This window comes from Aricia agestis, chromosome 14, assembly GCF_905147365.1.
Source record: "Aricia agestis chromosome 14, ilAriAges1.1, whole genome shotgun sequence".
NCBI classification, from domain to species: Eukaryota; Metazoa; Arthropoda; class Insecta; order Lepidoptera; family Lycaenidae; genus Aricia; species Aricia agestis.
The window spans coordinates 15,057,357-15,072,207 of NC_056419.1; the positions used below are offsets into that span (position 1 = coordinate 15,057,357).

General features: G+C 40.7%; 2 protein-coding genes across 10 annotated transcripts in view; one reads left to right on the forward strand and one right to left on the reverse strand.

Moving 5' to 3' along the window:
• The window catches only part of LOC121733806 (liprin-alpha-1), a 112,668-nt gene extending 102,520 nt beyond the window's left edge, over positions 1 to 10,148 (forward strand). For 5 of the 9 annotated variants that reach the window (XM_042124167.1, XM_042124168.1, XM_042124174.1 and 2 more), the window contains 12 exons: positions 479 to 556; positions 1,718 to 1,878; positions 2,304 to 2,348; positions 2,988 to 3,023; positions 3,692 to 3,872; positions 4,261 to 4,382; positions 4,886 to 5,088; positions 5,330 to 5,488; positions 5,914 to 6,028; positions 6,401 to 6,557; positions 6,974 to 7,090; positions 7,369 to 10,148. In XM_042124167.1, the coding sequence (XP_041980101.1) occupies positions 479 to 556; positions 1,718 to 1,878; positions 2,304 to 2,348; positions 2,988 to 3,023; positions 3,692 to 3,872; positions 4,261 to 4,382; positions 4,886 to 5,088; positions 5,330 to 5,488; positions 5,914 to 6,028; positions 6,401 to 6,557; positions 6,974 to 7,090; positions 7,369 to 7,455 (1,461 nt within the window). In that variant the 3' untranslated portion in view covers positions 7,456 to 10,148. The remainder of the gene's footprint in view (positions 1 to 478; positions 557 to 1,717; positions 1,879 to 2,303; positions 2,349 to 2,987; positions 3,024 to 3,691; positions 3,873 to 4,260; positions 4,383 to 4,885; positions 5,089 to 5,329; positions 5,489 to 5,913; positions 6,029 to 6,400; positions 6,558 to 6,973; positions 7,091 to 7,368) is intronic. The other 4 variants (XM_042124169.1, XM_042124171.1, XM_042124172.1 and 1 more) reach the window with 4 other exon arrangements.
• Positions 10,149 to 10,888: 740 nt separating this feature from the next.
• LOC121733664 (ribosome biogenesis protein BMS1 homolog) lies at positions 10,889 to 14,508 on the reverse strand. Its single transcript, XM_042123986.1, has 2 exons — positions 13,530 to 14,508; positions 10,889 to 13,407 (listed from the first exon to the last, which is right to left on the reverse strand). Exons 1-2 carry the CDS (start codon positions 14,431 to 14,433, stop codon positions 10,913 to 10,915), a joined length of 3,399 nt encoding a protein of 1,132 aa, XP_041979920.1. The 5' UTR covers positions 14,434 to 14,508; the 3' UTR covers positions 10,889 to 10,912.
• Between the last annotated feature and the right edge of the window lie 343 nt (positions 14,509 to 14,851).

Consider the following 14,851-nt stretch of genomic DNA (forward strand, 5'->3'; position numbering starts at 1 on the left):
TTTATAGCTTACCTTAAAAGTAAATATTAGCTATCTATCGCATTCTTCATATTGGCGTTTTTAGGTAAATATTTTTTTAATTCAGGATTTATGCTATCCGCGTTGTATTTCTACAGCTAAATGAAATCCGACTTAAGAGGATATTTTATTTATAAAATATTAAAACATAAAACATTTTCAACTTTAGGTTTATATTTCTGGGAAGATGGTATTGAAAAAAGTAGTTTTGTCTTGCACTAACACATCGTAATATTATAGGTTACTTCCCGAACTGCTAGTAGGTACATACCATTTTATCCCCTTATTATGTAAGTTTGATGAACATGAACTTCAATGCTTAAGGTCACAATTTTGACGTTTGAACTTTTTAATAGTCAATTTTAAAAGTATAAACGTCAAAATATTGACATAACAACTTTTTAAATCGTATTTTAAAAATTACAATGACTAATGTTAATGACGTGTCGCGGGTGTGTAGGCGCCGGCGTCCATGTCCCCCGCGCACTCGCACTACCGCGTGCCGCCTTCCGCCTCCGAGAGCCTACCCTCGAGCCAGGTCAGAACTTTAAAAAAGCCCCTCAAGCTGTCTGAAGCTTTGTAGCTGTCACTTCTCCCATCCCCTGATTCCTCTGATAATAGCGACCTTGTAATCTGGTTGGAAACCCGTTTAGAAGAAAGAGAGAGGTTTCTCTTTTCCCTCGACACACAATACTCTATGCTTCTCGCAATGTAATGCAGAATAAACCACGTTCCTTGCTTAAAATTGAGCTCGTCCTTGTTATTGCTTTACCTAGCACGTTACAAAATTGAGTACGCATTGTAAGATTGCTCCACCCCTGCGCTTTCCCTAGGTTGTTTTTTCAGTCGTTATTTTGTAGTTGCCACTGCACTTGTTCCCTAATATTTCTGGACGCTGTCGTTATTATCGGAACGCCCATATTGTTGCACTTTAAACACGCTTTGTGCCACTTGCGTTGTAAGCAAAATCCCGCTAGTGCTTAGTAAGTTATATATTACCCGTCTGTTGCCGCCTACAAATCTGCGTAATAAAAAAATAAAATAATTGTATAGGTATCTAGGCGTTGGACCTAGTTTATAATATATTTTATGTCGTGCAGGATTTACGCTTGCGTTTAATGGCATTCCCTGCTTGGTGTATCCACGAGAGTATAATATCTGATTTTTATGTGTAGTTTTTTGTTTCAATATTTAGCGTGATAACAATTTTGTGACTAATACTAGCTTTTGTTTTTTTAGAAACTTTTCAAGTAGCAAATAGTAAAAACAAATTATAACCTAGCTCCTAATATTTGTTATGATTTTACTGATGTTTTTATATTTGAAATGTTACACAATGTAGTATAGAACCTAATAATGAATAATGATTTCGAACACATTGCCAAATTTTCGAAAATATTGTCAAATTTTGCATTGTGTATATTTTTTGCGTGTGCCTAGTTATATTATGTAGTATATTATAATTTTCGTATAAGGATTTTCCGTATAAGTCGTCTTAAGAAAGTGTTCTATGAAACCAAACATTCTTGACCTGAAGAGTAACGTGAAGCCTATTTTCTGACAAACTTTGATTTGTAATTACATCTAGTAGATATCTTGCACTTTAGCTTATAATTTTGGCTTAGTAACAATGTGTTTTCTTTATAATTTTACCTCTTCTATATACTTGTAAGTTTTTCAAATATTATACAATATACAGCTTCAACTGTGCGAGGATATGGGCGGAGTCGGAGTCGGAGTGGGCGTGCCGGGGGCGGAGTCACCGGCGGGCGCGCGTGCTCTGCGGCTGGAGCGTGCGGCGCGCGCCGTGCACGCTGACCGCGAGCGTACGCGCACGTACTGCCCCGCGCCGTACGACTCGTAAGTACACGTATATAGTGTGTGTGTGTGAATGAGACCAAACATTAAAAATGTGTGGGTGGCGAGTATAACATGTGTGTGTAAGCGTAAACATAAAACGCATTTCATCATGTCATAATGCTGCAAATGCTGCTTACAAATAAAATATAAAAAGGATGATGTTTTTCTTAAAAATAAATTACATCTTCTTTGATTGACTTGACGTAGCACCTCGAAGCTAAATAGCCTGTATTTATTAATTTATTTTCAACGAGATGAAGTTAGCTCACTTGTGTCAGTTTCGGAGATTAATAAGTATCATGCCTTCTCCTTCATAAAGTTACAAAACTAGAGAGAGAACAATATAAAAAAATCATGAACGACTATAACCGATACTAGCGCAAGATGACCTTCTTTCTAACGCCTAAATTTTTCCACGCTGCCAGGACGTCGATAATGTCGGGGAGCCTCGCCCGGATACCGATACACAGGTGCACCTCAGTGCCTAACTTACGACCTAGACCTAAGATAACGCGCAGTCTGACTGACCTAGCTCGGGTGTGGTGCGACTGTGCGGACACACAACTCAACTATGCCCCGCATAAGATCTGTACCAAGTCTAAATTCTATGAGATATTGAACAATTACTTGCTACACCATCCTTATAATTCGGAGAGCTATATATGATGAGCTTTTTAAAAGTACCAAGGACTATAAAAGGGTCCATTAAAAAGTGTAACCCTTTCTACTAATCAATATAATATTGACGCATATTTGAGGTTTACTATGTCTGCCATGTGATATTTCCAATAAAGACAGGCAGACCTTGGAGTTGTTTACTGTGTATTTCTTTTTTATTACTAAGGAAGGTGTCAAATAATATTTTCAGGAATAATTAATTAGTATAGAAAATGAGCTGTGAGATTTATCAATAGTAACGAATTTACAAGTAATGTTTGTAAAACAAATTACTATTTTCTTATCTCGTTTTTTATGTCCATTTCTCTTGTCTGAAATTGTAAAAGGTCAAATGATTATTTTTAAAATTAATATTTGTGTACAGAAATGATATTTTTCTATGTGTAGTTGTAATATATGCGATGGAATTACTAAGGTATTTTATTGTTAAGGACATTTAGAGGAGTTTTGCGCGGCGTACTCAAACGGTATGTGAATGTGTGTGTAACATGTCAGTACGTAGACGCTAAACACATTACCATAGTGGTTCCATTTACTGCTTTTTGCATTCTCCATATTATGATAAATTACTCATAGAAACACAAAAAAATATTTAATTTTCATTCTTAGTCTATGGCTAGTTTTTTCGGCAGTCGCACCATACATTCGCTAAATAAATAGTGTCAAGTTAAGTTTCAAACTGAACCATTTACGCACTCTTACTTGTGATTAAAATATTTTCTCTACTTATTTCAAACTAACAATTACTAAAGATAGAAAATGAGAGTGCGAATGTCAACGTCAACACTTTAGTAATTGACGACATTTCCAGTAAACGTGCGATCCGTTGCTAGATTATACAACCTTAGATCTTGTCTTTACGATCTTTTATTCCCTGCATCTTGAGCCAAGACTCACTGGGCATACGATGCTAAATAAACTGGACCATAACTCTTTAGCTTTTGCGTTTTCGTTGTATGTTCCCTACTGCTCAAGCCATTAACCGCGGCATTCTTTGCTGAATGAAACTCAACCTTAGTACCTGAACCTTACAATCTATATTTCGCTGTTGTTCAAGCGAGAAGTCTCTGGGCCTTCGTTGCCAGATAAAACTCAATCATAGTTCGTTAACTTCACAATTCATATTCCGCTGCAGCTCAAGCCAGGAGTCCCTAGGTGGTATGGCGGGCGCGTGGGGCGGCAGCTCGCCCGGTCTACCGAGGGGCGTGTCGGCGGCCGCGTCCGCTGCGTCCATAGCGAGCATGCAGCAGAAGAAACGCGGCATCAAGAGCTCGCTGGGACGCTTCTTCAGCAAGAAGGAGAAGGCTGGCATGCCGGTGAGTGTAATAATGATGATGGTATAATATAATAAAATATGATATAGTATGTGTTGGTCTATCCGTTAAGTACTGTCAAGCATCGACCTATCGAGGTCCTATAATGTTTAAAATTAGATAGCAAAGTGTCAACGCTGCCGACTTTTGTTTGAATACGTTAACATGGCGGTATTTTAATTTGTAAACGTATGGAAAGTGGAAACGGTATTCAATACACATTGTATACGTAAGCGTGTAGAATTAAAATCACGATACGCAATGTTGGAGCTACGACACAATTTGCTCATAGTCCTAATTTACATAATTATTATTATATCATCCTGGGTACTCGTTATAAGATTTATGCGTACACACTACATATATTGTTATTTTATGATGGTTTTGGCAGATGCAGCAAGGTTCCCGCGGTCTGAGCTCGGCGTCGGCGCTGGGTCTGGCGGGCATGGCGGACGAGGAGCACGCGCCCGCGCCGCTCGCGCCGCACCAGGACTACGCCCGCACCAAGGGCAAGTGAGTACCGACTTAAGTACCATCGAGGAAGTTGATTCCTATGCAATTGACAGACCAACGTTATTTGGTCGAATATGTCAATTCAATGTTAATTGTGATCTGTCAGCTGGGTTTGACGTAACGCAACCAAACTACTTAGGTCCCCGATTTGCATAGGAATCAACTTCTCTGATAGTACATAACCGTTAAAAGAAAAATGTCTTTATCTTATTTCCACGTACATATTTTGTGTGTTATACTAATATTTCCAATTGCATTTAAACGACAATAATTTACGTTGATGACCAAATCGTATAATGTCACGTCCAACGCAGGCGCGATCACCCCTACGCATACGACAGCAGGTGCGCATGAGAGTGGGACAGCCATAGACCCTATACTATACGTAGTGTAATTTTTATTCGCTGGCCGTTGGCGTTGACCAATTCTCCAGCGAGTTTTTTCTCGAGAGCGAATTACATACCAGCATTTCCTCAACGCAAAAACTCAACATTTGTTCCCAGGGATCGCGATTACCGTCACGAGCTGCTCGGCGAGGCGATGCGCGCGGGCACGCCGTTCGCTCTCTGGAACGGTCCCACGGTGGTCGCCTGGCTGGAGCTGTGGGTCGGCATGCCGGCGTGGTACGTCGCCGCGTGTCGCGCCAACGTCAAGTCCGGCGCGATCATGTCGGCGCTCTCCGACCAGGAGATCCAGCGGGAGATCGGTGAGTGACTCTATCTTTGTTGGTCCCTCGAGCCGGACAATGAGCTTTGGAAAGTGCGCTGAAAGTAATTTGAATTGCAATTCCACACCGAACATACTATGTAAAGCTGCTACAACCATATGACTAATCTTTTCCCAAATATAAAAAGATTTTTAGAAAATTGAATCATATTTTTCTGTTGCTCCTAAATTGCAGCAATACTTTTTTGTTTTTCTAATTTATTACGAATGTACTCATCCAGGTATCAGCAACCCGCTGCACCGGCTGAAGCTGCGACTGGCGATCCAGGAGATGGTCTCGCTGACGTCGCCGTCGGCGCCGCGCGGCACCGCCTGCGCCGCGCTCGCGTTCGGCGACATGAACCACGAGTGGATCGGCAACGTGTGGTTGCCCTCGCTCGGTATGTACTCAATTGTGGACAAGGACATAAAATGAAATTAAAAGTCTAATGAGATAATGGACTAACACGAGCTTAAACTGCAGCAAATGTAATTTGCCTTGGTACAAATAATATGAAAAAATGAAGGGGACGAAAATATGGATAATATGGGTGAAAAGTCTTTAGACGACTCTAATTCAATGCTGGGTCCATGTCCAGTCCATGGGCATCACACAATATACCTAATATTATTGTTGTATCATGCAATTGTGTCTCCTGTTTGCTCTCTCTGAATTATATTTGCACATCATGTTGTGTGATGGACAAAATGAACGCTTTCTATTTTATTCTATTACAATTTAAATGATTAAAAAGAAATTAAAATATGTAATAATTACAACACACAATCTTGCAAGGACTATTAACAACAAACGTGTATGTTACAGGGTTACCGCAATACCGCACCACGTTCATGGAGTGTCTGGTGGACGCGCGCATGCTCGAGCACCTCACCAAGCGAGATCTCCGCACGCAGCTCAAGATGGTCGACAGCTTCCACAGGTACTTTATAATATATTATGTTACCTTCATCTTCATTATAATACAAAACATATAAAGATTGAAGGAGAGGTAAATTGGAAAGAAAGAGATATCGATATGTGTTCAAATTTTTAAAGAATTTCGTTTGAGAGATCTCAACCAATATTGTAATGTATCCACATAGGCTACGCTTACGCACACGCATCTAACGTATTCGTTCGCTCAGTCAAGTCTCCATAGCCAGTAATGCTAGTTTGTAATAATCATTATATTTTTCTTCTGAAAATTGCAGAAAACCTTATTCGTTTCTTGATCGTACGTGTGCATTCATGTGTGTACAAACGTAAGTGCGTTCATGTGCGTACGTAATTGACAACGTAAACAATTTTACAGAACGTCGCTGCACTTCGGCGTGGCGTGTCTGAAGCGCGTGGGGTATAGCGTGCGCGCGCTGGAGGAGCGGCGGCGCGCGAGCGAGCACGTCGTGCGCGACGTCCTCGTGTGGACCAACGAGCGGCTGCAGCGCTGGCTCGCCACCGTCAACCTCAAGGTGAGATATCGCTCCCTGACAGGAAACTGCCAATGCCAGGTGAACATTATACAAATCAAAAATGTTGGTACTATCAGAGCAGTTGATTTCTCGGCAGATGGCGAACCTAAGTAATTTGGTCGCGTTAAGTCAAACCCATCCGACCGATCGCAGCTAACATTGAATTGACATATTAAGTTGACCACATGACGTAGGTCCGCCAACAGCCTAGGAACCATATTCTTCGATTTTACAAAATGTGCGCCTTGACGGCAGATATTGTAGAATTTACGCCTGTTGCATTGCTGTCGCAATATTAGAAATCTATGATACATATCTATGTATAAAATTGTTATTATAGGTTGAAATTATACTGGACTATCTCGCTCTATCATTGTTGTTGTTAAGTTATGATGTAACTGTGACGTCATCTACAGGAGTACGCGAACAACCTTTCCGAGAGCGGCGTGCACGGCGCTCTGATCGCGCTCGACGACAACTTTGATGCCAACAGTATGGCGCTGGCATTGCAAATACCGACGCAGAATACGCAGGTACGATTTGTATTTAGTTTTTCATTAAAATAACAAAACTTTAATCTCGGATTTGGAAAAGTAACAATATTATGTTACTCACTTACTAAGCAATCAGCATATTGTGCTGAGCACGAGAGTCGAGACGGCTTTTGGGACTCCGCATTATTTTTATTTTTTTTAGTTTTTGGACTTTAGATAAAAATGCTTAGATACCGGACATTAATATCACAAAAAAGGATATTGTAAATGGTACTCTTTGTATGTGATAACTTGATGAGTAATGTTTATATTCGCAGGCACGACAGATCCTAGAGGTTGAGTACAATGCGTTGCTGGCTAGCGGCACGGACCGCGCTGCGCGCGCCGACCACGCCCCCTCCTGACATCGCACCATCAACTAGCTGACAACGCCCCCCGATGACGTCACGTCGCCCACCAGAGATTCCTTTTATACATAGATCACGTGACCTCGGGTGGGGTGTTACATGATTCTCCCCGAGGTGGGAACGTACATTTTGTGTGCTCGTTGTACGCTCGCCCCACCAGACTATATTGTTTTACGAGTTGTAAATATTACGTTTGTTTTAATTTATTTTTTAAATATTTATTTAGTGGTGATGCAGCGCGCGGCGTCGCGGCATGCGGGCGCGCGTGAATGGCGGCCGCGCTGGACGGTTTTGAACTTTTTTTACAGCTATCAAATATTTTATACATAGAAATAGAGTAATTTAGTGAAATGCTGATATTGTGCCTCATAGTGAATATAAAACTGGTTATTGTTTGCGCGTCCGCCCGCAACGATCGTCAGAACTAGTCAGTGCCGCGCCGCCGCCGCGCCGCGTTTTCACATTATACTGTATAATGTATATTGACGTAACTATTGACAGCTGTAGACGCTTAAGTTGTATGTTAAAGTGCTCTGAATAGTCTTATGATGTACTTAACTCGTGTATTCCATGTTTGAGTCGCGCTATAGTTAGGTGTAGGTCACGCCCAGTGATCTGATGACTTGTTATTTCCCGAGTGTTCTAGAAAATTCTCGCTTCTTAAGCGCGCACCGGCGGGTTTCGGTGCGACGATTTTTTTAAACAAAATCTTGCATCCGAATAGCGCAGTATAACGTGACAAGCTTTAATATAGTCCGAGAGTTTACATAATTTGCATTCGGTTCGTCGGTATGTACTACGCGGAGTTCGTCATACCAAGTGCCTCGCGGAGGTGTGTACATAGCTTTACATAGATCGATGTGTGCCTCTTGTCTCCCGTGCGTGTACACTGTACTTACATGTTAATCCTTACTGCCACTGTACGGCTTATATTCCAGAGATGTATAATCAATATTACGAACCTTACGAACCCCTCAGCCTTATAAACGATGGAGCCGAACGACGCTAACGCCTAGTTAACGGTCGTTTGGTCTAACAAATGTGGGGATTACGTTTTTCGCGCGAATACATAACCTATCAGTGTCCGGTAGGGCCCCGTTAGCAGTAGCTACCGGAGGTGGGCCACCTCTGACGATGTATTTTGTGAACTATCTTGTGGTGCGAGTGAAGTGTAGCTGTTGTATATTTTTGTTACGCGTTTACAAGTAACGCGACTCGTGCCGCGGGCCGGGCGATTTGTGTGCCCGCGTGCGTATACGTCCGCGAGTGCGTGCGCCACCTGCGTACACATACGCAAACGCGTATACGTCCGCAATACGGCATCGCCCCTCGACTGCGAGTCGACTATAGCTAACGTAATAAAGTATAATATTGTATAGCTAACCGATTTTACTTAAAATCTTTATCAGTAGACTACGTGTAAATAATTATTTCTACTATAGCGTTTATATTGAGGGTAGTCGTCGATTAGCTAGGGTTTGTTCGAACGAAATGTTACTAGGAAATTATTTTGAGACCGATTGTAATTTATTATTATTTATTGATCGCTTCCCGTCGGCTCGTGCAGCCGCGGTCGTATGTGTGTGTGAGTGCGAACAGTATTATACGTGTGTGCGTCTGCGGGCGAGGCCTCCGCGCCCGCTCAGATTCTTCTGTTGGCAACGCGTGCTCCCAAATTCACCTCATTTTATGAAATATTGTTTTAAATATTTTAAATTATTTTTACATAATGGACTTTTAACGTTGTAACGGGTTTTAAAGTGGGTAGTTTTATCATAATCCTAGAAAATATTCTCGACTAATCGATAAAGACCTTTTACAATGTAACTATGAATTTCAGATTTGATGATTTTGTTATTTAATAAAGTGACTTCCTAATAGACTCAATATACTGTTGTGCTACAAATATCTATGTCACAAACTCGACTTTAATCTTTTAAGTAATTTAAAAATCTGACAACCCTAAGAAGTAATGATTTGGTCATATAACGGGATAGTTCGCGAGGATCCCGATGTTGATGGTGTTCGGCGTTGGAGCTGCGCCGTCGCCAGCGCGGTGGATGGGTAGTACGTTCGTGATCGTAGGGCTGTCAACTACTACATTCACAGTTAAATAAACCTCAGGAATTTTACTATGTTAATAACTCAGTAAGTCTCGACTCTTTTAATTTCATAAGTTTAACCCGCCCGCTGTCGCAGTCACATAAGGTCCCCAAATCAGTATCTTAAGTGTCGCTACATTTATGATTGGCAGCCCTGGGCTAGCGCTATTTCCTCCCAAGTGCCAAACGGACGCCAGAACAGTAACATTCCAGCGGCCCGCGGGCCTCCGCGCTACCAAAGAGTATAGTTACCTTCGCGATAGGAATTAATGTATCATAGAATAGTGCAATTTCAATGTATATAATTTTACAAAGAAAGCTTGTTCGGACAAAATAAGAGGTGTAGAAGCAGAGGGGCTACTCGGGCATTCTAAGACGTGTAACCCCAGCGCAATGTAGATACACCTACCCACTGTACTATACATGTCGAGTAGTGCACTCTGCTTGTACACTTCGTATCGGAGTATTATGGAGTTGGGAAGGATTATTTTGACCAATGTAATCTGAACCGTGTATCATTTGTAAAACATTAACTGAGCGACATACGTTATGTATAATGATAAGAGGTAAATACAATTTACACGATAACAATTTTGTTTTATTTACGCTTCAACATGTATTTTGTTTAATACTTTATTAAAACCAATAACATTCCTATAAGATGCTTTAAGTTCACAGCACACATATCAACTCGGAAAGGGATCGGCACCGTATCGCCTCGAGCCGTTCAATATTGTTTGTATGAAACTCCCTACTGCAACGCACACTAAGCGGAACCGTAACGTAATCGCCTCGCCTCAAAACAGGCCTACGAGACGAGACGAGACGCGTGGACGGCTCGTCTTCCCCGTGCTTACGCCCCTCCGTCCTCAAGCTTACGTTTCTTCGTCCACCCTTGCCACTTTCCCCTTCCCCGAGCCGTAAGCGAGGCGTCGCCTAGCCGTAGCCGAGTTGACGTACAGGCACTACTAATACGCTTTGGTTACGCCTAGTTAGGTTGGCGCCTGGTTGACGGCGAGGCGAAAGGCGATACGGTGACGATCCCTTTCCGAGTTGATATGTGTGCTGTGAGTTGTGACCCGATGTTTGCTTTCAAAAGTTTTTTGAAATGAGTTTATTTATTCAAAAAAAATGTTGAGTGGTTATAATGTTTTGACACCAGCTTTAAGAAAGCACCAGTAAAAAGCTAATTGAGTCAAAAACCTTAGAAACTGACTAAAAGCAATTCAGTTTTTATCGGTTGCTGAAGATACTCATTAAATAAATAAAATACGAGATCAGAAATCTCAAGTAATCAAAAAAATATAAATAAAAACATTTTACATTAAATGAACTTATTTATTAATTCTAATTTACATTTGTTTTTCCTTTTTATTGGACATTTTACTAATATGCCGACATATTTTCTTCTTCAGTTCTTTCTGTCGTTTAATCTTACGCCACTCCTCTTCGTCCTGTTTTTTCTTGAACAGAGACAACCTCTGTGCTGTCTTCTCTTTCTGAACTTCCTGCTTCTTCTGGTAATTAGTACTTAGCATCTTCATAACATTTGATACCTTCTGCTCATGTGGGCTCCTTACTACAGCTATTCTATCCTTAAACATATCCTTTGTATCCTTATTTGAAAGAGTCGTTTTATTGACTTTAGGCTTAAATCTGTAGGGTAGACCTTTCTGTAACTCTTTGGGTATAACAAGAGGTTTGAACACTTTGGGTTCCCTCTTTATTTCTGTGTACATGGAGTCTTTGTTGGCCTCGCTCTTGATGTTCTTCTCTCGTTTGAGTTGGCCCTTAGTCTTCATTCCCTGCCATGCATTCTTGTTGCCGACTGGCAGCAATAGATTTACAACGGGAGCATAAAACTTTGTGACATCCACTTTGAACCATGTCCGACAGAAGATCACGTCACTCATAAGTATTTTATCTTCAAAGGTCGCTCGAAAAGCTCCCTCGGGTTTATTCAAAGCCTTTTTAATTTGCCCTCGAATTCCCGACACGGTTTTGATTCGCGCACCTTCGAACTTCGCTACTTCTAAGGTACTAGTAAACATGTCCTTGATAAATGCTGTTTTCTTGTAAATTTTTAATGGTGTACCAACCAGTTTTAATTTTTTCATTATTTGCGTCGACTTGTTTATTTCGTTGACGCTACCCGTCGCCGCTATTCTAAAACCCAGCTGTTTGATTTCGTTTGGATTATTGTTCACAGTTTGCAAAGCGAGAAAGCCAGTATTCTGTGGTGTAATTGGCCCATAAAAGTGCATATTACATGTGACATGCTCTGGTGTGTATTTCAAATATCTACACTTTAAATCGTCTTCTACTTTTGAGTAAATAGGTAGGGTTTGGAATCGTCTCCAACCCAGTGATATAATCAATGGGTCATTTGTCTTTAAAATTTTCTTGTACCATCTATGTTTTTTAACTTTACATGATACGAAACCAATATTTTGTTCAGCCATGTTTAAAGCACCAATCAAAATTGGATAGGATGCATCAAAATTAGTAACAAATTCTGAAGGCATATTTTTGAACAACATCCTCACATACAAACCTGGCCTAAATCCTTCCACCTCAATTCTTAAACCATTGTCTAGATTTTCAAATACAGATTTATTTAGTTCTGACTGTTTCAATGCTTCTGCCTTTAAGTTCTCATAATATGAGTGATCACCTTTTATTCTGTGATCCTCAGGGTTATCATATTCAGAATCAAACTTGGCTTTCAACTTTAGCTTCTTTTCCATAATTTCTGATTTAGTCGGTTCTGCTTTTCTTTTAAAGCCGGTTTCGTCAACATTTTCGGTCTTCTTCTCTTCAACATGTTTCTCACCTGTCTCCAAGTCTTCAAAGTCTCCATAGAGTTCTTCTTCACCATCACTAGCATCATCTAATTTCAAAAGCTCTTCGGCATCTTCATCAGCTGACCTTTTACCAGTGACAAAACTGTTTATAATAAGCTGTTTATTTGCTTCACTGGCCCAATCCCTTAGTACAGGTTTGTCTATGGAATAAAAGAATGAACATTCATCTAGATCTAGCTGATCCTTTTCTTTTTGTTTCTTTTTTTCAGAGTTTGTTACTTTTTTAATAAAAGGTCCAGATTCCTCATCTGATTCATCATCAGACGAATCATTTTCCTCTTGCTCCTTAGTTTTGTTTCCAATTTCAAACTCTCCATACACTAATTTCATAATATTTTTTGAAGTTCTTTGTCTTTCAAAGTAAGCAGTAGTGGCATTTTCTGCCATTTTTTCCTTCCACTTTGTGCTAAAATCTTGTTCATTGGCCTCTTCATCTGAGTCAGAATCTTCTTTATTTTTATTATCATCATCTCCACTGTCATCTTCTCCCTCAGACCCAGAATTATTATCCCAAGGCAATTTAGAACTCTTAGCAGCAGTGTCTTTTTGACTCTGCTCAATGCCACTATCATTATCTGAATCACTTCCCTCATCATCAGATGCAGAATCTTCAGATTTTTCATGTTCTTTATTGCTTTGTAAATATTCATCATCTTTCAACATATCTGGATAGATAACAGCACCACCACTGAACAGTCTGAAACCTGATTCTTGCATTTGCTCATCCACTGTTTCTTTTGACTCGACCACATTTTTGAGCAGTTCTTTTTTCTCGTTGGTTTCTTCATCTTCCTGCTTGTGAGAATGAGATCCCTTAAGCTCTATATACACAGCATCTTTGTCATATACGATTCCTCCTACACCAGAAAATGGGGCATAGATTTGCCTCTCCCTCTCCATCAAGTGACGCTTCTTTTCACTGTTCGGCAAAGGACATGGGTCTGGCAAATATGACAGTTCACTAATCTTCATATCACCTACACCTGAAAAACGAAAAAGAACTTTTTATTATTAAACTATTTTTATGTAAAGGTTACAATTAAGAATTCAATAGATAGAATGACATAGAACTCATTGGGTAGACGATTTTAAAATGCACACTAACCTGCTATATGCACCATTGACTCCTTCAACAGCGGAACTCCTCTAACATACCCATATAACACAACATCTCTGTTAATTTTTGGGTCCTTTCTTATAGCTTCCTGATTTGTTATGTCTTCCAATCTATCAGCTAACAGGTATGCATGTGTCATACGCCAACTCAAGGGACGGAATTTCATCACTGATATAAACCTTGACAGGTTCTTTATTTCGTTCCTGAGATATTCACCATGTATTATACCAGACAAGTAAAATAGCTTGGCTCCAGGATACACCTCCGTCCAGAAACGATGTTTTAGAGTTTTCTTGGTCATTTTCAATTTCTTAGCATTTTTAATCATGTCAAGATGGGTTAGAACTCCCATGATTTTGGGCATGCCGTGAACTTGGCATATGTTGAGGAACTCGAATATCTCCATTTCGAACCCGAAGCTGGCGTCGCATAGCAGCAGCACGAGGTCCGCGCACTTGGCGATGTCTATCATGGAGTTGACGTCGTTGTTACATTCTATCAGCGTGAGGCGACGCTTCTTAGACGTGACTATAGTTATGGGACCGTTGGTGCTAGTCACATTGGTTTTAATGAAACTCTTTATCAAGTTACTGATGAGAGTCGTCTTGCCCACTCGCGGCGGTCCCACCACGGCCACTACGATGGGCGGAGGCTCCAACGGTGTTTTATCCACTTGAGGAATGTGCTGCTTCTTAGATATGACATCTTCCCGTCGACGAAACTGTCTCTCGGCTCTCACAGCCGACTGTATAGCGAACGCTTTAGGATTCCTTTGCCTCGCACTTAGGTTAGATGTGTCGACTTGGTTTTTCTTTTTCTTCTTCTCTGCCTTGCGACCGGCATGCTTTGCCCGATGGGACTTTTTCTTGTCGAATATAGAATCATCTGCCATAATGATATTATGTTAAAAATTCTACAAAAATTAAACTCAACATTTTCAAAATAAAACTCACATGGGATTTGGGAAAACTCAAATGCTAGCTAGCAAATGTCAACTGTCAGCACTCAGCTGTCAGGTTTTTTTTTTTACTTTACGAGGGATATGAATAGTAAAGAGCATTGTAAAAGAGTAATGCACATTCATCAATAATTTCAAAAATCACCATTATGAATTATATGAATTATCATTGATAATTTATCAATCATCACTGCTCTCTCTCAAGTTTCATTTCTATCTTTCACCCACCCCCACTATATACGGCCCAAAATGCGGCCACTGGCCACGGGCGGCGGGCCACGGCCCACGGCTGACGCGGACGGCCAGTCGCCAGACGCCAGTTATAATTTGGAGTTACCACAAAAAATTAAAA